Raw genomic sequence first — 27,243 nt, forward strand, 5'->3', positions numbered from 1 at the left:
GTGTGTGTGTGTAGAGAGAGACATACAGTGTGGTGTCGTGGTTTGAAGCGGTGGACTCTGATCTGGAGAACTGGGTTTGATTCCCCACTCCTCCACAAGAAGCCAACTGGGTGACCTTGGGCTAGTCACAGCTCTCCTAAAGCTCTCTCAGCCCCACTTACCTCACAGGGTGTCTGTTGTGGGGAGGGGAAGGGATTGTAAGCTGGTTTGCTTCTCCCTTAAATGGTAGAGAAAGTCGGCATATAAAAACCAACTCTTCTTCTTCTTGTCAGCTATCCATTCCCACTCTCTAATTCCCTATATCGGGTGGGGAACCTTTTTCCTGTCAAGGGCCATTTGCACATTTATAACACCTTTCGGGGGCCATACCAGGTGTAGCTCTCCCAGCGGGGGGGGGGGAGAGGCTAGGGTTGCCAGGTCTCCAGTCACCACCTGGAGGTTGGCAACCCTAGGAGAGGCTATGCATAAGAGGGAAGGAAGGGAAGGAAAAGAAGGCTAGGAAGGAAGGCTAGGGTTGCCAGGACTCCAGCCACCAACTGGAGAGTGGAAACCCTAAGAGAGGCTTTGCAGAGGAGGAAGGGAAGGAAGGAAGGCTGGGTTGCCAGGTCTCCAGCCACCAACTGGAGAGTGGAAACCCTAAGAGAGGCTTTGCAGAGGAGGGAGGGAAGGAAGGCTGGGTTGCCAGGACTCCAGCCACCAACTGGAGAGTGGAAACCCTAAGAGAGGCTTTGCAGAGGAGGGAAGGAAGGAAGGCTAGGGTTGCCAGGTCTCCAGCCACCACCTGGTGGCAACCCTAGGAGAGGCTATGCAGAGGAGGGAGGGAAGGAAGGAAGGCTAGGAAGGAAAGCTAGGGTTGCCAGGTCCACCCACCACCTGGAAGATGGCAACTTTAGGAGAGGCCATGCAGAGGAGGGAGGGAAGGAAAGGAAGGCTAGGAAGGAAGGCTAGGGTTTCCAGGTCTCCAGCCTGGCAACCCTAGGAGAGGTTATGCAAAGGAGGGAGAGAGGGAAGGAAGGAAGGAAAGGAGGCTTTCCCCCCCACACACACATACACGCCTTCCCCCCCTCCACACACATACACACGCAGGCACACACACACGCAATCGGGAAGGAAGGAAGGAAAAGGAAGGAGACTTTCCCCACACACACACATGCGTGCATACACGCCTTCCCCCCCTCCACACACACACACACACGCAGGCATGCACACACGCAATCAGGAAGGAAGGAAGGAAAGGGAAGGAGGCTTTCCCCACACACACACGCGCGCATACACGCCTTCCCCCCCTCCACACACACACACGCAGGCAGGCACGCACACACGCAATCAGGAAGGAAGGAAAGGGAAGGAGGCTCCCCCCCCAAACACACACACGCTCACCGGGCCACGCTAGTGGCATGGAGAAGCCCCGAGGGAGCCAGAACGGCTTCTTAAGCCGGGCGGCACGGCCAAGCTGGAGGTGTGTGTGAAAGTGTGGAGGGGGGAGTGCTTCCCCCCCCTCCAGACTTTCACATATGCCTCCAGCTCGGCCTGGCCGCCCAGCTCCAAGAAGCCATTCTGGCTCTCTTGGGGCTTTTCCTTGCCGCCGGCTGGGAAGGAAGTAGGGAAGAGGGCAGGGAGGACAGAGGACGGCAGCAGCGGCTCCTCTTCCCTCAAGCCAGAATAAGACCCGGGGAGGGAGCTGCGCGCGCGTGCCGAACAGTCCAGCCAAGTTGTTGGCCGTTTATGCCTGGGAGGTTTCGCCTTGGATTTGCCGCTCAATAGATGCACACTTCCCCCACCCGAATTCTCAAAACTCTGCATGGGGGCTTCTTTTTGAATTTTGAGAATTCAGATGGGAAAAATGTTTATCTATTGAGCGGCAAATCCAAGGCGAAACCTCCCAGGCATAAACGGCCACAGGCACGTGCTGGGCCAATCGGAGTGAAGCCTTCCCGGCTTCTCCCCACAAACACACACCCGGCTACACACACAGGGGCCCACCGAGCCAGCAAGGCCCCGGCAGCATGAGTCTCGGTCGCCCTCTTAGCGTTAGGCCGCGGTGCGGGTGTGTGCTGAGGGGGCGGCTGAGACTCGTGCCGCCGGGGCCTCGCCGGCCTGTGCGCTGGCCACGCCACCGGCTCAGTGGGCCCCTGTACAGCCCTTCCCCTGCTCAACCCCCCCCCCGGCCGCACCCCCGCACCACGGCCTAACGCTGAGGGGGTGGCCAAAACTCGTGCCGCCGGGGCCTCGCCGGCCTGCGCACTGGCCGCACCGCCGGCTCGGTGGGCCTCTGTACAGCCCTCCCCCTGCTCGACCGCCTCAGCCACACCCCCGCACCAAGAAGAGGCCCTGGCTGGCCTCGGCAGGCGGGCCGTGGAGCTCCTGGCCTCTGCAGGTGGGCCATGGAGCTCCTGGCCTCTGCAGCATCCTTTGTTGAGTAACATGTGTCTCTTTTTAATTTAACAGGTGTTTTCTGAACATCTGCTTTGCATACACGTCGAGAGATGAGATTAGCAATGCCGTGAAGGAGGCGGCTTGGGGTGTTGAACAAGAGCTGCTGCAGCCAAGGTAACGTATGTGCTGGTGCGCTCACGCGTCTGCTGCTCCTCTGCTCGCGGAGGTAACTTGTACCTGGGCCTTCCAAACCACATCAGATGCCACTCTGGACTGGACACGCTCTCCACCTCTAGTCCACTTCTCTGAGATGTGACTGGTCTAGATGAATAGGGGCAGTTTCTCCGATAGGAACCTCCCTGGCAGGTGATCACAAATCCACTCAAGCAGGGGGAAGCGGCCCTGACCTGGTAAGAAAGACCACCCATCTGCACACATTTCCTCTCAGTCAAGCCTTCATTTGCACTGAAATTTAGACAAACCTCTTACCCAACCCCTTTGTATGTCCTGGGAGGCTCAAGGGTGAAGCTGCATCTTCTCTCCTTCGTGCTGTGGTATGGGGAAGGTAAGAGGCAGATGTCTCCTCTGATGTTCCTTTCAATCTGTCTACAGAAAAAAATTCTACCTCCTCTTCCTCCTCCCCTTATGTGTGTAAAGTGCCTTCAAGTCGCAGCCAACTTATGGCGACCCCTTTTGGGGTTTTCATGGCAAGAGACTAACAGAGGTGGTTTGCCAGTGCCTTCCTCTGCACAGCAACCCTGGTATTCCTTGGTATTCCTCCCCTTATAGGTATTCATATATTGAAATGTTTATAAGCCTCTTCTGACAAGGCTCCCAAAGTGCCTTTGGAAAAACAAAAACTCCACAAATAAGAGAGAAGGAATTAAGTTCATCCCAAGATTCGTTGGGCAGGGTCAATGAAAAGCCACAGGCTGAGAGCCAACAGCCATTTGACTCCTGCCCTTTTGGCTCATACCCAAAGACTCAAGCCCCTAGTCAGGTCCAGGCTTTTAAAAACTGCACAAGGAAGACAGAAAAGTCCTCAGCCTTATTCTTCTGGCAGCCAAATTGTCCACAGAAACACCCCCCTCCCTGCTTGAGAGCCAGCGTGGCGTAGTGGTTAAGAGCAGTGGTTTGGAGTGGCAGACTCTGATCGGGAGAACCGGGTTTGAACCCCCACTCCTCCACATGAGTAGCGGAGGCTAATCTGGTGAACCAGGTTGGTTTCCCCACTCCTACACATGAAACCAGCTGGGTGACCTTGGGCTAGTCACAGATCTCTTACAGCTCTCTCAGCCCCACCTACCTCAGAGGGTGTCTGTTGTGGGGAGGGGGAGGGAAGGTGATTGTAAGCCGGTTTGATTCCTCCTTAAGTGGTAGAGAAAGTTGGCATATAAAAACCAACTCTTCTTCTTGTTGTAGAGGACTTGGAGGAGGTGGGGAAGTCTGGTGGCAAGGACAGTTAGTGTGGCTGCTGAGCCAAGAAGGCATTTGTGGGATCCTCATTCCTGCTCTCCAAGACCTTTCCTGCTCTGAAAAGATTAAACTATGTCTGTGGAGTGGGCCCCTTTTGTTGGTGTGCCATTTTTATGTGAACATGCTCCTTAGATGATACACCAAAATACTTGCGTAGGTCCTTTCTGTCCTGATACATATCTTGAGGAGGTAGGGACCAAGCACTTCTGCTTTTTAGTTGCTGATGTTTTGAATCTTTATTTAAATTCTTCCGGGATTTTATATAGTCGCTTCCTTTTTTAAAAAAAAAGACTTAAGCAGGTTTTGCTATTATTGCTATATACTATGGTGATGTTTTAGTATAGAAATTGTGTGTGTTAAGTGCCGTCAAGTCGCTTCCAACTCATGGCGACCCTATGAATCAGTGTCCTCCAAAATGTCCTATCTTTAACAGCCTTGCTCAGATCTTGCAAATTGAGGGCCATGGCTTCTTTTATTGAGTCCATCCATCTCTTGTTGGGTCTTCCTCTTTTCCTGCTGCCCTCAACTTTTCCTAGCATGATTGTCTTTTCCAGTGACTCTTGTCTTCTCATTTTGTGAGAAATTGGGGGTGGTGGTGGGAAATAATCAGGAAATAAGGCTGGGACCAATTAGGAAAGAAAGTTTTGTTGTGGCTCTTCAAAGAAAAAGAAAAGCAGGTACCCAGAAAGATGCTTCCTCCTTGCCATTTCACGGTTCTCCTTTCCCTTTTTGAAAATTTTAAGGCCGCCTGCTCCTCCCTCCCAGTGCTTCAGAACACATCTCCCTTGAAAGTAAAGTTCCTTTTTAAAAAAAGGGAGCTGGGTGGGGGAGAGTTGTCAATATCTCTTAACTGCTTGAAGGACAGAAAATGCTTCCTGTTGAGAAAGGGCTTGGATATATTTCAGAGAGGGATGTGAGGATTGGTCTCGCAAAAGGAAGATCTGTGGCTACAGAACATAGATGAGCCATAATAGGGCCCCCAGAAATGAGACACAGTATGGGGGAAGGGGGGGACTGAGCTACCTACAGCTCAGCATGGTGTGAGAGCCAGCGTGATGTAGTGGCTAAGAATGGTGGTTTGGAGTGGTGGACTCTGATCTGGAGAACTGGGTTTGATTTCCCCCACTCCTCCACATGAGTGGAGGAGGCTAATCTGGTGAACCGGGTTGGTTCCCCCACTCCCACCCATGAAGTCAGCTGGGTGACCTTGGGCTAGTCACAGTTCTCTCAGCCTCACCTACCTCACAGGGTGTCTATTGTGGGGAGGTGAAGGTGATTGTAAGCCAGTTTGAGTCTCCCTTAAATGGCAGAGAAAGTCGGCATATAAAAACCAACTCTTCTTCTTCTACAGCTGAAAAGAAACCAATGCTTGGGGAGGGGGGGTTGGAATGAGTGGTGGCCAGACTTGCTCGGGGAGTTGCAGTGCACCTCTATGTGCAGAGATGCTTTTCAGGACCACAGGTGTGTGAGCTGCGGTGCATAGGCCTCTACATTCCAGCTTCCATACCAAGAGGCATTGTGCTGCATGGTAGGCTAACTGGAGTTTTTATCTTTTCTCCTTTAGTGATGTGTCAGAATCATTACTCGACAAGTGTCTCTACACCTGCAAGTCCCCTCATCCAGACATCCTGATAAGAACTTCGGGAGAGGTCCGGCTTAGCGATTTCTTGCTGTGGCAGGTAAAAAAGGGACCAAAAGAGTTGGTTTAGATGTTTGCACCCCACTTTTCTCCCTAATGGGGACCCCATTGTTCTCCGCTCCACCATTATCCTCACAACCACCACCACCCTTGTGAGAAGAAGAAGAGTTGGTTTTTATATGCCGACTTTCTCTACCACTTAAAGAAGAATCAAACCGGCTTACGATCACCTTCCCTTCCCCTCCTCACAACAGACACCCTGTGAGGGAGGTGGGACTGAGAGAGCTGTGACTAGCCCAAGGTCACCCAGCTGGCTTCGTGTGTAGGAGTGGGGAAACAAATCTAGTCCACCAGATTAGCCTCCGCTGCTCATGTGGAGGAGTGGGGAATCAAACCTGGTTCTCTAGATTAGGGTCCACCACTCCACCCACCACTCTTGACCACTACACCACACTGGTTAGGCTGAGGGAGTGGCCTAAGATCGTCCATAGAGCTTCCATGGCAGAGTAGGGATTCGAACCTGGATCTCCCAGGTGCTGGTTCACAACTCTGACCACTAGTCCATGCTGACATCACGCAGAAATAAGTATCTGTTGAGTGGTGAGAGCTTTCTTTGCTAGTTGAACATGTTGTTGGGTTACTTTTAGAGATCATTTATGCTTTGGGGGTTTTACTGCAAGGTTGGAGGGGGTCAAATAATCTTTTTAATTGCTTCTTTATTCTAGACACTGTAAAGAGAGAAACTGTAAAAAGACAAACCATGGTTGCCCCCAGGATTCATTTTTTCAGGTTTAATTGTTGCAGAATGGTTAGATCATGATGAGTAGCCATGTTAGTCTGTCTGTAGCAATAGAAAAGAGCAAGAATCCAGTAGCACTTTAAAGACTAATGAAATTTCTGGCAGGGTATGAGCTTTCGTGAGCCACAGCTCTCTTCTTCAGACACAGATAGAATGTGAGTCCATCTGCCCTTAAGTAGAGAAGAGTGAATTCAGACACCCAGTGACAATAGCAAGTAAATGTCAATAGCAGGTAAATGACCATAGCAGGCATGATCGGATTAGGTGTGATATAAGAAGGGGTAGTAAAAGGTAAAGGTTCCCTGTGCAAGCACCGGGTCATTCCTGACCCATGGAGTGACGTCACATCCCGACATTTACTAGGCAGACTTTTGTTTACGGGGTGGTTTGCCATTGCCTTCCCCAGTCGTCTTCCCTTTACCCCCAGCAAGCTGGATACTCATTTTACCGACCTCGGAAGGATGGAAGGCTGAGTCAACCTTGAGCCAGCTACCTGAAACCAACTTCCGTCGGGATCAAACTCAGGTAGTGAGCAGAGCTTGGACTGCAGTACTGCAGCTTTCCACTCTGCGCCACGGGGTAGGCGTGGAAAAGTCATCATGGATTCTAGCTGTATCTGAAGAAGTGATCTGTGACTCACGAAAGCTCATACCCTGCCAGAAATGTTGTTAGTCTTTAGGGCGCTACTGGGCTGTTGCTCTTTTCTACTGCAAAACGATTAGTTATCAGTTCAGCAAGAAGACGAATAAATCCTCATGACTTGTATCTGGCTTTAGAATGTCACCTCCAGAGGAGAACTTTGTTTAGCCTGGAATCTTATAAAACCTTCTGTTTGGTTTGTTTTGCGTGTGCGCGAGGGGTTTATTTTAAGAGCAGCTTCCCACTGACGATTGCAGAAGGGAGTGGCAGAAACCCAGACAACAAATGAGCAACATCAGCCACACCCTCTCAATTTCTAAACCTTGAGCAATCTGGCAGTTTCAGGCTTTAAATTCCAGAGAGGCGGTTGTGTTTAGCCTTTTACGGCAACTGGGGAAAGGGTGGTCTCGTGGCTCACAGGTTTGCTGTGGCAGCAGTTCTCGAATTTGGAGGTGCCGAGGACCCCCGTTTTAAGATAAATGAACTTTTAACAGCCCTCTACCCCGTCCCTCCTCTTCTCCCCACACGGGCCCTCCGGAGGCCTCGACCTTTTCACGTTCTCAAAACAATAAAGTGCAAACTTCGTTAGCAAGGCTTAGAACTTAAGAACATAAGAAAAGCCATGCTGGATCAGACCAAGGCCCATCAAGTCCAGCAGTTGGTTCACACAGTGGCCAACCAGGTGCCTCTAGGAAGCCCACAAACAAGACGATTGCAGCAGCAGCATCCTGCCCATGTGCAGCAGCAGCATCCTGCCCATGTTCCACGGCACCTAATATATTTGGCACACTCCTCTGATCCTGGAGAGAACAGGTGTGCATCATGACAAGCATTCATTTTAACTAGCAGCCATGGATACCCCTCTCCTCCTTGAACATGTCCACTCCCCTCTTAAAGCCTTCCAAGTTGGCAGCCATCACCACATCCTGGGGCAGGAAGTTCCACAATTTAACTATGCGTTGTGTGAAGAAATACTTCCTTTTATCAGGTTTGAATCACCCTCCAGCTTCAGCAGATGACTCCGTGTTCCAGTACCATGAGAGAGGGAGAAAAGCTTCTCCCTGTCCACTCTCCCCAAACCATGCACAATGTCATAGACCTCTATCATGTCTCCCCTTGAAAAGCAGGTTTAAGTAAAATGAACATATGAAGCTGCCTTATACTGAATTAGACCCTTGGTCCATCAAAGTCAGTATTGTCTACTCAGACCAGGGTTTTAGGCAGAAGTCTTTCACATCACCTACCTGCCTAGTCCCTTTAACTGGAGATGCCAGGGATTGAACCTGGGACCTTCTGCATGCCAAGCAGATACTCTACCACTGAGCCATAGCCCCTCCCTGGAAACTATGGCCTTAACCATCTTGCAACCACCCTGCTTGTGGTTTGTGTTGTCTGTATGTAGCCTAGAAAGTCAGGTCTCAGAAGGTTGCGGATGCCATTGGTTACAACTCAAAAGGTCCTGACCCACATTCTTATCAGTCTCATCCCTTGATTGGAAAGGACTTTGCACTGGAGGCAGCAATCCTTACTGGTGAATAACTTCTAGGCTGGACAGGGGTGGGAAGAGCCTACTCAAAAGAAAGAAAAAAGACTAGCATTGCACACAGCCTGACGGTCCAGCATTCAACTCAAAACCACAACTGGCTGCTAAGCTATTGTCTCTGGGCACAGAGTGGCGTTTCTGGCTGTGGTGAAACCCCTTGTGTTGGGAAAGGGATTGAAGCCCAGCTCAGTTTTATACCAGAAATAGCTCTGGTGACTGTGTTAAGACAGTACATCTGAGCGACTGGATCCTGGCAACTCATAAGTGCATTTTCGAGCAAGTGATTTGAGGTGTAAATTAAAAAAAAAATTAATACAGTCCAAGACCAATAATAATAATTCAGACTTCCAGTATCAAATAACTTTTGAGAAAAGAAACATTTTAAAATAATAAATTCACAGAAGTGTACAATATCTTTATAAAAATTACAGCTGAAATGCCTATATATGGCTTACCCAAGTTTTCTTAGTCTTATAGGCTTTCCATCCAAATTTGGCAACTTTGAAAGGGATCTCTTTATTCTTATCTGCTAGTATAACCTAGAGAAGAGTCCTTCTATTTTTTCCGGGATGGCAGGAAACTATGGGGGTAATCAGAGTTTCCCTAATATGACTATAGATCTTACAATAAAAAAGATGTGCTTGGGTTCTCAGTATTCCCATCTCCACATAAGCACAAACATTCTGTAGATGGTAATCCTCTATAGATACCCTCAAGAATCACTGAGGGTACCATATCATACTTTAATAAGGTGAAAATCCTTCTATGATCAAGGTTAACTAAATGCTTAACATAAGGCATCAAAGCTACCTTATTTAGCATGCCTGGATCATAAAGAAAGCTCTTAAATTTATTCAAATCATGCTGCCTTTCATTATCCAGAATCCTTTCAGGTGATCTGAAAGCGAGGTATCTGCGGGCAGCAGCGGATCACTTAGGTCCTGCCCTTCCTAAGAGGTGGGCAAGCAGATTCTGTAGGAGATTTGAGATTGGGAAGGGCAGCCATGAAAGAGCTAGAAAAGATTCTTAAGTGAAGGATGTGTCACTGGCCACCAAGATCAAGTTAATTCATGCCATCGTATTCCCTATTGCTATGTATGGGTGTGAAAGCTGGACATTGAAGAAAGCTGATAGGAAGAAAGTAGATTCTTTTGAAATGTGGTGTTGGAGGAGAGTGTTATGGATACCGTGGACGGCCGAAAAAACAAATCAGTGGGTTATAGATCAAATCAAGCCTGAACTGACCCTAGAAGCTAAAATAACTAAACTGAGGCTATTGTATTTTGGTCACATTATGAGAAGGCAAGCATCACTGGAAAAGACAGTCATGCTAGGAAAAGTGGAGGGCAGCAGGAAAAGAGGAAGACCCAACAAGAGATGGATTGGCTCAATCAAGGAAGCCACAGCCCTCAATTTGCAAGACCTGAGCAAGGCTGTCAAAGATAGGACACTTTGGAGGACATAGATTCATAGGGTTGCCATGAGTCGGAAGCGACTTGATGGCACTTAACACACACACAAGCAGATTCTGTCCTCTTCTCCTGAAGCAGAGTCTCTGCTCCCATTCCCGGAAAAATGAGAGGACTTCCTTTTCACATTGGCCAGAGGAGTGCGAGAGAAGGTCTTCTGTCCTTTCAAATGACTCCCAGACCCCCTGGAGTGCCATCTTAGTCCTCCTCTTGAGAAATGCTTTTTCTCCAAAGTATAAGCTTCTGTGCACTAACAATTCACTTCATCTTATACCTGGTGCCATCGTTTAGCAGCTGTACATGCACATTATCTTTCACAGCATGATAACCCATTCTTCCCAGACTAGCTGATCTAGAGAACTGGTACAGTATTGCAAGACCAAACTGGGAGGTCTCCCATTCAATCCTTACCTGTTCCACGGTCTTGCTAGGCGGCCTTAGGCAATCTCCTTTCTCTCCCTCTCAGCCTTCCATTTCAATTTGGGAATAATAATATTGGCCTACCTTAGAGGCCTGCTGTAAGGATTACCAAAATAATGTGTGCATTTATTATTAATATGTCACCACCATCATAATTACTGTGCTAATGAGAGCCAGTGTGGTATAGTGGTTAAGAGCGGTGGACTCTAATCTGGAGAACTGGGTTTGATTCCCTACTCCACATGAGCAGCGAACGCTAATCTGGTGAACTGAGTTGGTTTCCCCACTCCTACACATGAAGCCTGCTGGGTGACCTTGGGCTAGTCACAGTTCTCTAAGAACTCTCTCAGTCCCACCTACCTCACAGGGTGTCTGTTGTGGAGAGGGGAAGGGAAGGTGATTGTAAGCCAATTTGATTCTCCCTTAAGTGGTAGAGAAAGTTGGCATATAAAAACCAACTTTTCATCATCTTCTAATTCCATGCCTTGGTAAGAAACCACTATCACAGCTGAGGCCAAGTTGGATAGTATTGAGCTTCCTAATGAATTTTAATTCAACAATTTCACACTGGAGTCTTCCTTTCTGAAGTACTTTTCCGGAAGGGTAACTTTTTAGCGTAGTGGCACAGTGTCCTGTGGGACTGAAAGGTTCTCTCGCTGGCTTCTGAATGTTGCCAGTTCTTTACATCAGACTTGTATGCGTTTTGCATAGAGGCCAGCCTGTTTGTCCTGTGCGAACAGAGAAGGGAATTGCTGGCATGTGGTCAAGACCGAGCCCCTGATAGTATGGCTAACTACTGGTAGGTCCTGTAATCTTGCACCAAACATTTAATGTGCTCCACATTTTGATCAAGGTGACTTACAAAAGACTTTTTTTTAAAAAAAAAAATGATGTCCTTCAGTCCCATTTGCATTCCCATAGAACCGGGTTTTGGGGGGACAGAAAAGGCAGAAACAGGCTCTTATGGCTGCTTGTTCTCTGGCCAGTGGACAGAACCAGGCTGGTTTATCTCCTTGCTTTGGTGTTATCTCTGGGTGGAAGGCTGTAAAACCACCCAGCGGTCCTCTAGCTGGTGGCAAAAGCCTGTAATATCTTGCTCTTTACATCTGCAGGTTTAGAGCAGCTGGTAGAGAAGAATAGCTGCCTCTGAGAGCCAGCGTGGTATAGAGAGCCAGCTTGTTATAGTGGTTAAGAGTGGTGGTTTGGAGCGGTGGACTGTGACCTGGAGAACTGGGTTTGATTCCTCACTCTTCCACATGAGCGGCGGACACTAATCTGGTGAACCAGGTTGGTTTCCCCACTCCTACACGTGCAGCTGGGTGACCTTGGGCTAGTCACAGCTCTCTTAGAGCTTTCTCAGTCGCACCTACCTCACAGGGTGTCTGTTGTGGGGAGGGGAAGGGAAGGTGATTGTGAGCCGGTTTGATTCTTCCTTAAGTAGTAGAGAAAGTTGGCATATAAAAACCAACTTTTCTTCTTCTGTGACAGAAAGCCCCTTTCACAGTGCAATCCTGCCGAGGGTTACTCCAGACCCAATGATTTCAATGGGCTTAGACTAGAGTCGTTCTGCACAGGGTTCCACTGACAGCGTTATCCACTCTGTTGCTCTGTTTGTTTCTGATGTCTTATCGGTCTGGATTTTTCTCTTCCTCCAAAAGCTTCCCCCCACCCTCTTGGCCTCGCCTGTCACTCCATACTTGGCTGGCATTCTGCCCCACCCCCACCCCCAACTCGTCCACACTTTGTTTATCATAGTTTGAAAACAGCAGATTGCCACTTTGTGAGCATTGAGCAAACGTCGGTCTTGTGCAACAATGCCTAATTATATTGAGGAAGTTAACTATTGCCTTTTGAGTCACAGCTTATCAAAGATGGATCCGATGGTGTGTTTTTGGGGAGAAGGAGACAGAAGGTGTGGTCATTGACCTAGTAACAAGGCTGTTCTAAATTTGTGAGTGATCGCAAAGCAAATGAAATAAAACAAGCGTCCAGTGGCAATTGAAGACTGAACCCAAATGTTTTCCAGCATCAGTCTGAGCTCACTTCATCAGATGCCTTGGGAGTGTTATGTGGCATGTGGCCTTGGAGCCTCAATCCTCATCAGTTTCCCAAAGATCCTTCTGCTGGTGATGAAGGCAGTTGGGAGGGACTGTGGCTCAGTGGTAGAGCATCTGCTTGGCATGCAAAAAGTCCCAGGTTCAATTCCCGGCATCTCCAGTTAAAGGGACTAGGCAAGTAAGCGATGTGAAAGACCTCTGCCTGAGACCCTGGAGAGCCACTGCTGGTCTAAGTAGACAAGACTGACTTTGATGGACCATAAGAACGTAAGAAAGGCCCTGCTGGATCAGACCAAGGCCCATCAAGTCCAGCAGTCTGTTCACACAGTGGCCAACCAGGTGCCTCCAGGAAGCCACAAACAAGACAACTGCAGCAGCACCATGCTGCCTGTGTTCCACAGCACCTAATATAATAGGCATACTCCTCTGATACTAGAGAGAATAGGTATGCAGCATGACTAGTATCCATTTTAACTAATAGCCATGAATACCCCTTTCCTCCATGAATATGTCCACTCCCCTCTTAAAGCCTTCCAAGTTGGCAGCCATCACCACATTTTGGGGCAGGGAGTTCCACAATTTAACTATGCGTTGTGTGAAAAAATACTTCCTTTTATCTGTTTTGAATCTGTCACCCTCCAGCTTCAACAGATGACCTCGCGTTCTAGTATTATGGGAGAGGGAGAAAAGCTTCTCCCTGTCCACTCTCTCCAAACCATGCATAATTTTATAGACGTCTATCATGTCTCCCCTCAGACGTCTTCTTTCCAAGCTAAACAGCCCTAAGTGTGTTAACCGCTCCCCATAGGACTGCTCCCCGAGGGTCTGGTTCAGTGTAAGGCAGCTTCATGTTTTCATGTGTGTACCAGAGCAATTGTGGCCGAAAGTTTTAGTGTCCACGCAGTTCTTTTGCATCCTTTGAGTATTTTAAATTGCAAAACAATAAAACTCCTGAGGTGTTCAGAAAAATCTGGAAATACTCTTGCAGTGAACTGGGCATAGATATTCAATGCACAAATTTGGCCCATGAATAAGAGGCCACTAACGGAAGTTATTCTAGAAGAATTTATCGGCATTTCTCACTGCAGCCTTTTCCTACCTGCGCAGGTTGCATTTACGCTGCATTTTTTTGGGTTGTTGTTCTTTCTGCAGACGTCTCATTCCTGCCTGGTGTTCCAGCCCGTCCTGTGGCCAGAGTATTCCTTCTGGAATTTGTGGGATGCCGTCATCCAGTACCAGATGAACCACAGTGCTTTGCAAGTAAGAGCCCTAGAAAGTACGAGGCGAAGACATACTTTAAAAGATCAACGGTGTTAATCTCTGAAATCTTCGAGCAGCAATAATGCCAACAGGGTGTAGCGGTTAAGAGCAGTGGTGTGGAGCAGTGGACTAATCTGGAGAACTGGGTTTGATTCCCCGCTCCTCCACATGAGCGGCAGACGCTAATCTGGTGAACCGGGTTGGTTTCCCCCACTCCTACGCATGAAGCCAGCTGGGTGACCTTGGACTAGTCACAGCTCTTAGAGCTCTCTCAGCTCCACCTACCTCCCAGGGTGTCTGTTGTGGGGAGGGGAAGGGAAGGTGATTGTAAGCCAGTTTGATTCTCCCTTAAGTGGTAGAGTACAAATATGAGTCCCGTGGCGCAGAGTGGTAAGCTGCAGTACTGCAGTCCAAGCTCTGCTCACGACCTGAGTTCGATCCCAACGGAAGTTGGTTTCAGGTAGCCAGCTCAAGGTTGACTCAGCCTTTCATCCTTCCGAGGTCAGTGAAGTGAGTACCCAGCTTGCTGGGGGTAAAGGGAAGATGAACTGGGGAAGGCACTGGCAAACCACCCCCTAAAAACAAAGTCTGCCTAGGAAATGTCGGGATGTGACGTCACCCCATGGGTCAGGAATGACCAGGTGCTTGCACAAGGGACCTTTACCTTTTTAAGTGGAAGAGAAAGTCAGCATATAAAAACCAACTCTTCTTCTTCTAGTTTTGCAAAGAGTTTACTGAACCAGCATTACCACCCCAGTTTAACGTTGATTGCATCTGCTGTGATAAATATATCATTTTTTTGGGGATGGTGTGGTACCCAACTATAGCTGATGAAAAGGTTACACATTGTTCTGAAAACATTGGCATGTATCCTGCCACTCTGCTCACAATGGTTGATGCCTTCCGCCAACTTAAGCTGGAGAAAGGCTTTTGACTTCGCTGAGCAGATTGGTAGGACACTGGCCATTGAAAGAGGATTTGGTTCTTATATGCCGACTTTCTCTACCACTTAAGGAACAATTAAACCGGCTTACAATTCCCTTCCCCTCCCCACAACAGATACCCTGTGAGGTAGCTGGGGCTGAGAGAGCTGTGACTAGCCCACAGTCACCCAGCTGGTTTCATGTGGAGGGGTGGGGAAAACAACGTGGTTCACCAGGTTAGCCTCCGCCACTCATGTGGAGGAATGGGGAATCAAACCTTGTTCTCCAGATCAGACTCCACCACTCCAAACCACCACTCTTAACCACTACACCACTCTGTGTGAGGAGGGAGCGAAATTGAGTCATACTGGCCTTTATCTTTCTCCTCCTGCATGGAGTTGTCCAATGCTCTCATCCATTCCTGCTGTCCCTACTTTGTGGAGCAATAGCCATGCAAATCAGGGAGATTGGGGGAAGAAGTGGAATGGAGCAGAAGCGCTCCTCCTATGTCGGCAGTGATGCTTTGCAGTACACTATGCATGTTGAGGCCACGAGGTAACAATAGTTGAGGCCAAAGAGTCTAACAGTAAATAGTGGTTTGGATAATCTTTCTGCCACCTTTCCGGAGAGTTACCGTTTAGTCTTCTGAGTGGCAGATCGCGGCAGGAGGTCGAATAAGTTTGGAAGGGGGGGATCCCAATCTCAGGAAAACTTAGGCCATTTATGCATGGGAGGTTTTGCCTTGGATTTGCTGCTCTCTAGATGCAAATTTTCCCCATCCAGATTCTCAAAACTCAAAAATAAACCCATGTAGAGTTTTGAGAATTTGGATGGGGAAAATGTGCATTTATAGAGCGGCAAATCCAATGCAAAACCTTCCATGCATAAATGTCCTTAAAAATCTGGAGGGATTTTTGTAGGCTCTTCTGGACATTAGAGTCAAACATAAGAACCAAAAAAGGTCAGTTTGTGCTTCTTAACCTACTGCAGAGAAAAACTGGTAAAAATGTGATTTTTTTTTTAATTCAGAAAGCCAGAGAGCTATACCTAGAAGAAAGGAATTGGCAGCAGCTAAAAAACGACAAGAAATATGTAACTGAGAAGCTGAAACAAGAAGGGTGTGCGTCCCCTGGCGATCCTCAGCTTCGGCAGGAGCTCCTACAAGAATGCAAAGCTCAGCGAGAAGAGAGGATCCAGGGCTTTCTGCAGGCCTTGGAAAAGAAGAGAATGGACTTCCTTGTCAAACTAAGCACGGTGTCTGCATGACACGAAGGGTCTCTTAAGAGGGGAGGGTGGAGAAGAGGAAGCGGGTAAGCCCAGGTAGAATCCGTGCAGCTACTATTCAGAGGGCTTTGTTTGAAAACGGGGTCTACTGAAGTTCCCAGTAGACATGTTGGCAAGGCTCTTTTAAAAAAAAAAACTTTTCTTATTTTGTTGGATATCCAGACTGTGGCTGGGAACTTTTGTCTTTAGAGCAAGTTGCTGATTCCTAATGTAATACCAGTTCAAGAGGTGGCGGGACATGGCAATTGGCTGTAAACTGGTAAATAAAAGGCAACATTATGTAGGGGTGCATGTGAAAGAAGATCTGTGCGTGCCTGGGCTTCTTTTTCCCCCCCAAACGGCAGTCTTTCTGCATTGCTACTTCGGGGCCTTTTGAAAGGCCGTTTGTTACAGCGCAAGGAGGCCGCGCTTGTTGAAGTTTAAAGCTGCAAATGTACGTGCTGGAAAGGAGGCCCCGCTGAACCCGGTGGGGCTTACCTCTGAGCAAACATGCAGCGTGCTGTAAGAGAAAAGCCCTGTTGTGTGCACACCAGCCTGTGCGCGCAGTGAGTATGAGCCCCGTGAGTTCTAGAGAGGCTTTATTAGTCCTCTTCTGGTAGTGAGGTGGACTGACTATCCCGTTCTCTTTGTCTCCCGTCTCTAGTTCCTCAAGAGTGGCTCAGAGTGGTAAGCTGCAGTACTGCAGTCCAAGCTCTGCTCACGACCTGAGTTTGATCCCGATGGAAGTTGGTTTCAGGTAGCCGGCTCAAGGTTGACTCAGCCTTCCATCCTTCCGAGGTCGGTAAAATGAGTACCCAGCTTGCTGGGGGTAAAGGGAAGATGACTGGGGAAGGCACTGGCAAAACCACCCCGTAAACAAACTCTGCCTAGTAAACGTCAGGATGTGGCATCACCCCATGGGTCAGTAATGACCTGGCACCTTTACCTCTTTTAGATCCTTGAGTCCTTGCTGCCAGAGACATTGGAATTGGAGGGCAAGGGTATCTGCAGCACAGCACAGGAGGACATGCTACCCCAGTCATTTTAGTATGTTGAAGGGAATGTTCTTTCTCAAAGAGCCCTGCAGAGCTATGGACAGACATATTGGCCACAGTCCAGGTTATTCGACATGTCTTTTTCTAATGCAGCATTCTTTGCTGGTTATTTTTTTTTTAATTGTGTGTGCATGAGCGTGTGTGTATGTGTGGTGTTTTCAGTTTTTACTTTTTGGTGGCACTTATGTTTTTTTGTTTTGTTTTGTTTTTTAAACCTGAAAATTCAGCATGCTGGATGCAGCTGGAAGAAGACGATTCCATTTTGAAGCAAAAATAAAGCATTTTTGTGACCGGCATCTTTTTAAAATGGTCTGAACGTTATTGAGAGTTGTTTTTCTAAAGGCTAAGTGGATCCAAAGAGAACAAGTTTAATAATCTTCTTCTAAGCTTTTCGTGCTGAGGATGGGCAGACTGCTGATTATTGGGAGTCTTGTAATTCAACAAACAGTGGAGAGATATGCATCCTTTGATGCAAAAAACAAACGATGTATACAGAAATACTTCGTGACCAATAAATTGAGAACGTTGTTCTTCTACTATGGTTTTTATCAGCTGTAGTGAGCTGCGTCTTTATAGTTGATGTCCCAATGCGTCTTGAAATAAGTTCTCTAATTCTGGAGAGCTGTTCTGTTTCTTCTGTAGGGTGGGTGCATAGCACTCTTATCAATGTGGCCTTTGGGGGAGGGCAGGGGCTGCCAAAAATATATTGATAGAACGTTCTGCATTAAGAATAAACTTACAGTAACATGAGGGAAAACATGAATAGTATGTTTGGGAAGCAGATCACTTTTTCATCAATAGGGCTTTGAATTACATGTTGACCGTGCTGGTCCTTTTGGGCACATGTGCATGGAGGAGCTTGCTCTGCTATAGCTACCATAGTAGCCCGCATTTGGTAGACCTGCTGTCCAACCATTGTACTATTGTTTATTGCTGGGATGATTCTGTGTAACCTAGATACAGAGGTGTTTCTATGTAGCTGGTTCTCTGGTGTCTGAGTCTTGAGACACACTAGTCCACAAATGGCAATAACGTTTGTTTCAGTACAGAGTAGCTTTAACATTGTGTTCACAAGAAGTCAAAGGCTGGCTACTGGTCTGCTGACAGAAAAGAGTTCCATGCTTTAATAAAACAGAAGCTCAGACAGCTACTTCAAAATATATCCTTTCTCAATCTTGACTTCCCACCAAATGCACCATTCATGTTATGCTGCGATATGGCCTGGACGGGCACTGTGCCATGAAATCCTCTAATACTATCTACAGGGACTTGTTTGGTTACAGCACATCACTCATCTAGCCCTAACTGTCTGAGATTGTGAAGAGGTAATGAATACAGTGGCATAAAAGATTGGACCCTGGGTTACGAGGGGTAGGATCTTGACATGTCCTAGAATACTAGGAGGTGGTGCCTGGGATTTGGATTATTTCCTTTTATTTATTTGTTGTATATTCTAGGGATTCTTAATATCACCCAGGAACAACAGGGAGGAACCTGAACTCCATTCTTACGTCAGACAGCTGCAATGATACTTGGAAGATTACGAACACAGAAACACTGGCACGCAAATATGTTTTTATGTAGGTCCTTACAAAATGCCTATCTAAATGTTGTGTTGTTTCTGGGTCCACCCTGGCACCTGTCAGGCCAGATTTGTGTTGGGAGTTCCATACTGAAGCATAATTCTCAGATATGTGAGGGCCCAGTATGAACACATGAAGCTACCTTATACTGAACCAGACCCTTGGTCCATCAAAGTCAGTCTTGTCTACTCAGACTGGCAGCGGCTCTCCAGGGTCTCAGGCAGAGGTCTTTCACATCACCTACTTGCCTAGTCCCTTTCACTGGAAATGCCAGGGATTGAACCTGGGACCTTCTGCATGCCAAGCAGATGCTGTACCAATGAGCCACAGCCCCTCCTTAGAGAGAAGGGGCTTAAATCTCTCTCCCTGGAGCTGTTTTCTTGGTCTGAAAGTGCCCAAGGGTGTCATAATTTTCCATTGGGGAAATGTGCAGAGTCCATTTGTACATGCAAGTTTCCCCAACAGGCCAAATTACAGTTCCCCAGGGCTGTTTCAGACCAGGAAAACAGCACCAGGAAGGGGGGATTGCTGACAGATGGCCATCTAGTCTCTGCTCCTTCCAGGGAAGGAGCACTTACCACCTCCTGAGGAAGCCTGTTCCACTGACGAACCGCTCTAACTGTTCGAAATTTCTTCCTAATGTCTAGATGGAAACTCTTTTGATTTAATTTCAACCCGTTGGTTCTGGCCCGACCTTCTGGGGCAACAGAAAACAACTCGGCACCCTCTTCTATATGACAGCCCTTCAAGTACTTGAAGATGGTTATCATGTCCCCTTTCAGTCTTCTCCTCTTCAGGCTAAAATACCCAGCTCTTTCAACCTTTCCTCATAGGACTTGGTCTCCAGACCCTCACCATCTTTGCTGCCCTCCTCTGGACACGTTCCAGCTGGTCTACATCTTTCTGAAATTGTGGTGCCCAAAACTGAACACAATACCCTAGGTGAGGTCTAACCAGAGCAGAGTAAAACGATACCATCACTTCACGTGATCTGGACACTATACTTCTGTTGTCAGAGCCTATACCAAAATACCTTTGCATGTTGGTGTTTCTGGAAGCCTGTCACTATATAAAGGTCAGGTTCCTCCTTAAAACTCCTTGGTGACAGTAAGTCTCCCCACTTTACAAGAGTTATATGCAGACTACATTTTCTGCTAACATTTTCATCAACTCTCCCTCCCCAAGCTATATTTCAGGAAGAATAGTGGACTGCAGTGGGAGGCCGGAGAGTTCTGTTCTGCTGATGGAAGTGCCTTCCACTTACGGAAAATTTAGTCTGGCTCCAACCTGTGGTTAAAACAAAATTAATTTTGATCCCAGGCACTACACACCTAGAGGAAGCTCTATGAATTTATTAATGTGTACTGTTTTTCTCCTACATCTATTAACGGGTTCTTGAGGCCCCTTAAAAATAATATGAAAACATTGCAAGTTTTTTAAACCCTCTGACAACATATAATCACCAGCAAAATAGCCATAATAATTAATGGTAAAAGGAGACAGTGGCATCAAAATGAATAGCCATGCCACATAATTCCGCTAACTAAAAGCCAAGTGCAATCCCTGGGCAGAAAGCTCAGTAGAGCAGAACCAGGCTGGAGCAGGCAAAGCTTGCAGCCATTCTAAGCAAATATAAATGGCTTCAGCTATTGCCTCGACAGAGGGACAGCCAGGCTTCTGAGGGGAGAGGAGGGGGCTACAACAAAGCAGGCGCTGCCTCCTGTGCTCTTCGAAGGGGGAGCATCCAGCAGGCCTGTGGAAGATGTCAGCTGTTGGTGTGAAGTACTAGGGGAGTATATTCTGGATCCTGGCCATCAGTAGCTGTAAACCTAAAAACCAACACTTTGAACCGTGCCAGAAGCAATATTAGCAGCCTGTGTCATGCTTTCAGTGCTGGTGTGGCCAATTCCTGGTTGTAGCAAGCATCCAGAAAATCTTGTAGTTGCCGAAGTCCCCTCAGAGAGCAGCTGTGAAGCAGCCTCCTTGAAAGAAGCAACACAGGAAAAGAAAATGAGCTAAGCATTGACCAAAGATGCTGCAGAGGGTGAGTGGGCCTGTTCTGCAGACACATTTTATTTGCCTTAGACCTTGTAAGCTGCTTTTAATCTCAGGGAAGAAAGTAGGGCGAAAACATGTTTTAAGTAATTACGAACACTTTCTAAGGCAACACATGCCGATTCAAAGTCAATACGTGCCGTTCCTCAAAGGTGAAGCTTGTGGAAAAAAGCAACGGTGACCATATCAGGTTCTAAGTGGTGGGGGGGATGGAGGAGGGTGTTGAAAGAAAAAAAATTAATCCCATCAGAATCATAGAGTTGGAAGGGACCACCAGGGGCATCTAGTCCAACCCCCTGCACAATGCAGGAAATTCACAGCTACCTCCCCCTCACACCCCAGTGACCCCTACTCCATGCCCAGAAGATGGCCAAGATGCCCTCCCTCTCATCATCTAGCTAAGGTCGTAGAATCATAGAGTTGGAAGGGACCACCAGGGTAGTATCCCTTCCTCCAGTAGTATTCCTCCAGTAGGAGATTTTGCAAGAGGTGAATTCCATTGGGCGTGCTTATTATTTATTTCATTCAGCTTCTGTAGAGCCAGAGGTGGGCGTCCGAGGTGACTCGCAGCACCCAGCACCCAATTAAAGTTTGTACCAAAACGTTCCAGGGAAAGGAGATTCTAGGGTGGGTCTAGAACCAGGCATTTTGGAAGCAATGCTGAACCGCTACCTACGTCTAACCCCCTCCTGGTAATTTCAGAATGGGCCTGGTGGAGCGTATGGGGGTTGGAATGCAGGCACCAGGAAGGATTTGCACAGTGCGCTTTTGGAGCCTGGGGTGGGGTGGGGTGGGGGAGACCTGGCTTGCTGAGGCTTCCACCTACGGCCACGGGGTGCCCCCAACCGTGGTGCTGAAAGGAACAGCTCTTCACCTGAACCCCCCCCCCCCCCAGCAAGGAGGCGCTCCCTGTCAAAAGTGGCCCCACATCCCTTCTCCCGTCTTCCTTTATTCGCGGGGAAGGAGAAGGGAGGGCCGCTCTTGCACCTGAGGCCGTTCGGCTGCTTGCCCTCGTCCGCTACTAGTCCAGGCTGCGGCGGAAGGGGGCGCTGTGGGGTTGCGTCTGCCGTCCTCGGCAGCGCAACGACCGCGCCTTCCTTCCCCTTCGAGCGAATGGCGAGACCACCATCTTCTTATCCAAGCGTGCAACCAGACGCGGGGGCTTCTGGCGCGCGCGGGCGCTCCTCCGTGCAAATGTTAAATTTCCCCACCGTGTCTACCCTCGACAAGGGCGCGGTGCACCTTTCAGCGCCCAGGTGCGCCAGTCAGGCTGGCTTCCCTCCCTCGCCCGCAGAGAGAAAGGAGGCCATTGCCATTGCGTGTTGCAACTCTAGGTGTGGGGATCTGCACGGTCGCTGTGCGCATAGCCCTAGATGCGCGTGCGTATTATGTATAGATCAATAAATATTGAACATAGGATGCTCTGAAGCGCTCAAGAACGAGCGGCGGCAGTCAAACGACGGTCGCCGGGGGGGTGCTTTTTGTTTTATTTCGAATTCCTGGTTCGGCGTCCCTTCGCAGGCGCCGCAACACCCCGGCCGCCCGCGCAGCCGACACAGCCCCCTGCGAGGAAAAGCCAGGCAGCCCAGTTGCGCGCGCGCGCCCTCCGCTCCTCGCCTCCCCTCGCAGCGCCCGCCCTGGCGGGTCCCCGCCACGTGACGCGCCCCGTCCAATGGGCAGTCGGGGCGGCGGGGATCCGGCTGGAACCGGTTGGGCCGTGTCCGGCTCTATATAAAACTTTATAAACACCCGATTCAAATTAGTGGGGTCGCGAGCTACACGAGCGAGCCTAACCACTGGATCTCCCCCCCTTCTTCCTCCTCCTCCGCTTTTTTTCCCCGTCTCCCCCCTCCCTCATTCTTCTCGCGCGGCTTTCTCCCCCCGCCGAGTTTTCTTCGTTCCCTGCATCTTTTATTTCTTCCACAACTGAGCCGCCTCCTCTCCTTTCTTTCCACCCTCTCCGTTTTCTCTCATACGCCGCAGAAATGCCCAAGAGAAAGGTACGTGGTGGCTCCCAGGCGGAGGATCTAACGGCCTTACTGGAAAAGCGGAATGAGGCGCGGGGCGGGGGAGGAGGCGAATGGTTGACACGAACGGCGACGCTGGGGGAGGGGGGTTGCGAGACTGATCGGCCGCCATTTTTATTTTATTATTTTAAAAAAAGTAGCTCTTCTTCCTTTTCTCCATTTCCTTCGCTTCCTCTCTGCCACCTTTCTTTTATTATTTTTTATTTTTCGGGTGGTTAACGGTTGCGAGGCGCTAGGGGAGCGCGGGAGCGCGAAGGCGGCTCAACGGTCGTCGTTAGGACTTTAAGTGGAGGGAGGAGCCGGAGCGCTGCTGGGAGGCGGGGCGGAGCCGGAGCGACCGTTAACCGCCGCGCGCTCCGGCCGGCCTATGAGGGAAAAGGAGGGGGGAGGGAGCGCGAGGCCGCTAATTATTGGCTGTCCCGCGAGGGGGGAGGGGTGGAAATATCGCGCGCGCGCGCGCTCCTCTCCGCCAATAGGAGAAGGGAACGACCCCGAGAAAGAGAATGTGTGTGGCCGTGTCGCGGTCAGGGAACTCGGGTTGGGTTTTGGCGGGAGGGCTGGTTGGCTGCGGAAGGCACGTGTGTTGATGACTTCCAGTTGCCTGCGCACGCGCTAGGAGGAGGAGGAGGAGGAGGAGGAGGGGGGGGGGGGAAAAGAGAAAATGGAGGCCCGAGAAAGCGCGCGCTTTCGGTCTAAAGAGAGTGCGTGGGCTCTACTCTTTTTACCCTCCCCCCCTTTTCCGAAAAGGGCGGGAAGGCGCCAAGAAACGTTAGGCTGTTTTTTTCGTATGTATTTTAAATCTGGGGAAGGATGGTAACCCTTGTTTGCCCTTGCCCAAGACTCTTGGCGGTACTTGCCAAACCGAGGCCTTTAGTGCTCATACGTGCCCCTTTTCCAAACCTACCTTAATCTTACCCAACCCCCCACCGCCAGTAAGGGACGAGGGGAAATCTTACTACTAGCGGTACTTGTTTAAAGCATAGAATTAGAAGCCCCCCCCCCCTTCTCAAATCCCCGTGTGGGAGGTGAGCTCAAAGACTTTCCATTTTCGCAATTTGCCCTATTAGGTCTGTGTATCCGAAGTGGGTTCTCACTCGTTGAAAGCTGATCCTGGAATAAAGTTTGTTAGCCTTTTAAGTGGCTGCTGGAGTCCTCTTTTATTCTGGCCTACTGAATGTGTTTTTAGTCTTATAATGCAAGAGAGATTTGCCCATAATTTGACATAGGTTTGTAGGGGAAGCTAGGAATAGGCAGGGAAGCCTTAAATGACCAAGATCAGAATTCCAGAAATAAGCAAGGTCTTGGGTCTGTTGCACGGGACTCAATAGAAGGCATAGTGTTCTGAAATAAAAGGACCCATTATGTAGTGTAAAGCTGTAATGGTGGGGGAAGAGTAATGCAGTGAAATAAGGGCCATCTGGTAATGCTGTTACACATGCAGCCTTCCCACAAACACATCACTCTTTTGGAGGACATTGTGTCACCAAGGGTAGGCTCGATGATCATTCTCATAAAGAGAAGAATTTCATTATTTGCACAACTTCTGAATGAAGGGATAGTGTGTGTTTTTAATAGTTCCTTGCACATTTGTTGTTGCTGATGGTTCATTAAGGACCCAGAGAATAAATATGCCCATATGTTGTAAGATTTGTTTGTGGATTTAAAATTAGAGGAGGACCAGCTATGTTGCAGATTATTACCATAATACATTAGATAAAATTCTTTAAAGTAATCTGGCTGGGTTTTTTTAACCCAAGAAAATTAAGCTAATGTTTTGGTATAGCTTTTCTTCCACATTTTTACTGTTAAAATTTCCTTGTAGGCTGAAGGAGATACCAAGGGTGAGAAGGCCAAAGTAAAGGATGAGGTAAGACCAAAACGTGTGTGTGCACTTAGCTTTTCTAATGCAGCCTAATCCTATTTTAGTTTACATGTGAGTACACTAGAGCACAAAATGTTGGCAGTTCGTCACAGTTGTACTTATGATGCTCTGATAAACCATACCGAGCTATTTTCTTCTGGAAGTATTTTGATTCTTGACAACTTGCGCATAAAATATCAGCGGAGCTGAAATAATCATGTGCTGAACTGAACCTCTTCTATAGAGGCAGCGTAACAGTTCTAATGGTTAAATTGTCTTTTATTTCCAACAGCCACAGCGGAGATCAGCAAGATTATCTGCTGTAAGTATGTTCCATCCTTTAGCTAGTGTTTGACACATTGAAAAAGAATTGATTGCGCTGCTAAGTATGACATCACTGAGCAAAGTGAACAAGTGTATTATTGTGTCAGCATTTATTTGGGATTTTTCCTCCTATTTCTAGAAACCTGCTCCTCCAAAACCGGAAGCTAAACCTAAAAAGGCAGCTCCAAAGGTAAAGTTAAGGTGTTCATAACTTGTGTTAACATCCCATAGTTGGAGTTAATTGTCTGGTCATGTTACATAAATAACTGTTTTTGCTTTGTTTGTCCATAGTTGTATAAGTTAGCAACTATTAATATGTTTCTGTTGACTGGCAGAAGAGTGAGAAGGTACCTAAGGGAAAGAAGGGGAAAGCTGATGCAGGCAAGGATGGGAACAATCCTGCAGAAAATGGAGATGCCAAAACAGACCAGGTATGACTACAACAATAGCTTTCCTTACTGTGGCAACAACTTCTATAGTAGTAATACAGGTCTACTGCATGCGATTATGATTTTAAAAACACTTAAGAAATACCTGTCTTTTTCTGTTGCTTAATTCTGCCATCAGGATTATGTAATAATAACATATATTGTGATAGGACTGTGTGTGTGTGTTCATGCAAATTATATAGATTCATTCGAATAATGAGCTCATGTCAAAATAAAGCACTCTGATGGGACTGCCTTTTTCTTTCAGGCACAGAAAGCGGAAGGTGCTGGGGATGCCAAGTGAATTGTGTGAATTTTTGATAACTGTGTACTTCTGGTGACTGTACAGTTTGAAATACTATTTTTTATCAAGTTTTATAACAATGCAGAATTTTGTTTTACTTTTTTTTTTAAGCTGTGTTGTTAGCACACAGATCGCTTTGTTGTTGTGTTTTGGGGGAGGAGGGGGGCAAATGTAATTGACTCTGTTACTTAGAACCTCGGCTTTTAAAGGTCCCCTTCATATTTGCAAGAGGGATTCTTGGGCACAAGAAAAGAGGGTTTCCTGATACTGTAAATCTGTCATGTTTTTTGAAATGCCTTTGAGTAAATATTGAAATTCTCCACTACTTTTGTCTGAGGAGGCAGTACATCTTAAAACTGTAGTTAGACTGTTTTCATTGTTGTCACTTGCGTTGCATTTATCACTCCTCTGGGAATTGCATATGGTGTTTTGATATTTGCTCTTAAATCAAATGCATTCTGACAGTGTCAGGCAATCCAGGTTTCTGGTGTCAAATAGGGAAGGAGCGTGGCTCTAAAATGAGCCACATTTTTTATATTGTGAATCTTCAGATTAAGAATTCTGCAGTTGTGTTTTCCCCTAAAAGTCAGGGTAGGCTTGTGAAAAGTTGTTAAACAACATACTAAATGTGAAAGTGTCGCCCTCACTCTAAACTGTCCCTGTTCCAAGTATAAATTGAAGATTCCTCATTGGGTTTTATATAGTAACTTCACATTTTGGTAGTCCAAGGAGGAGGGGAGTTGGAACTTGTTGTAAAACATTGCAGATTGTAGCCCATGTCCTGCCTGAATACCATTGATTGTTTTATGAAAAGTACCTTTAATAAAGCTGGATATCGTTTGGCTTGGACTGTTTTTACTAGTGTTCTATTTGCTTCCTAGCGTCATTAACTTTGAGTTGCATTGGTAACCATCAGTTTGAGAATATCATATGCAGAAATGGTAATCTGTACTTTACTGTACTCCCTGACGCTAGTCTCTGTTCAGAAAAAAATCCAATAAAGCCGTGCTGGGACTATGCCACTTCAGAATGCAGGTGAAGAAGAGTGTGATCTTCTGTTGCAATCCCACATTATGACTGCACATGTGCAGGCCATCCACAAGAATTTTTCTAGCTTTTTAAAATGTTCTTCCCTTGCAACTGCTCAATTCAGCTTCCATTAAAATTGTGTCATGTGAGGGAGGCACATCCCTTTCATTCAGCCTGTTTGGCTAGCAGCTCGTGCTGGACCCCCAATGGGACTACATAGAAGATGGCAGATGAAAGCAAGGTTGCAGTTACCTGTCACTGTTCATTCAGTGTCTTCTGTGCAAGCACACATTCCATCCCTGCTGTGAACTTTTTTCCTATTTGGCTTGCTCCAGGGAGCTCAGGAGAATTGAGAGAAAGGGATGTTCCTCCCTCACATCAGTGGGAAGCAGAGTTGCATGGGGGACGGGGGGCTTGGAACCTTTAAAAATTATTAAAACTTCCTGGCCTGTGCATGTGCAGTCCCTTAGTGTGTGCTTACACAGAAGACACTGAACAGTTACATGTACCGGTAAGTGCAATCCTGCTTTTCCCCATGGGACACCTAGCATGGAGAATATTCTAGGCTAGCCCCTAGTCCTTTCGCTTATATGCTGTTTGAGAATTCAGATGTGCTCTCCGAAAGTGATTGGGTCCCAGGAGAGTTGTATTATATGTTATTTTCTGAATGTGTAAAGCTCTAAAAGAAAAATAGGTGCAAATCACATTATTAG

The 27,243-nt window shown here is 47.7% G+C and overlaps 2 protein-coding genes across 2 annotated transcripts in view; both read left to right on the top strand.

Moving 5' to 3' along the window:
- The window catches only part of DHDDS (dehydrodolichyl diphosphate synthase subunit), a 28,272-nt gene extending 12,389 nt beyond the window's left edge, over positions 1-15,883 (top strand). Inside the window, exons 5-8 of the mRNA XM_056846976.1 lie at positions 2,449-2,550; positions 5,417-5,531; positions 13,571-13,678; positions 15,631-15,883. Of these exons, the coding sequence (XP_056702954.1) occupies positions 2,449-2,550; positions 5,417-5,531; positions 13,571-13,678; positions 15,631-15,867 (562 nt within the window). The 3' untranslated portion in view covers positions 15,868-15,883. The remainder of the gene's footprint in view (positions 1-2,448; positions 2,551-5,416; positions 5,532-13,570; positions 13,679-15,630) is intronic.
- Positions 15,884-22,478: 6,595 nt separating this feature from the next.
- On the top strand, positions 22,479-26,350 carry HMGN2 (high mobility group nucleosomal binding domain 2). Its single transcript, XM_056846951.1, has 6 exons — positions 22,479-22,557; positions 24,407-24,451; positions 24,738-24,767; positions 24,909-24,959; positions 25,105-25,200; positions 25,466-26,350. Exons 1-6 carry the CDS (start codon positions 22,543-22,545, stop codon positions 25,499-25,501), a joined length of 273 nt encoding a protein of 90 aa, XP_056702929.1. The 5' UTR covers positions 22,479-22,542; the 3' UTR covers positions 25,502-26,350.
- The last annotated feature ends 893 nt before the right edge of the window (positions 26,351-27,243 follow it).

Source organism: Euleptes europaea, chromosome 3 (genome assembly GCF_029931775.1).
Source record: "Euleptes europaea isolate rEulEur1 chromosome 3, rEulEur1.hap1, whole genome shotgun sequence".
Taxonomy (NCBI): domain Eukaryota; kingdom Metazoa; phylum Chordata; class Lepidosauria; order Squamata; family Sphaerodactylidae; genus Euleptes; species Euleptes europaea.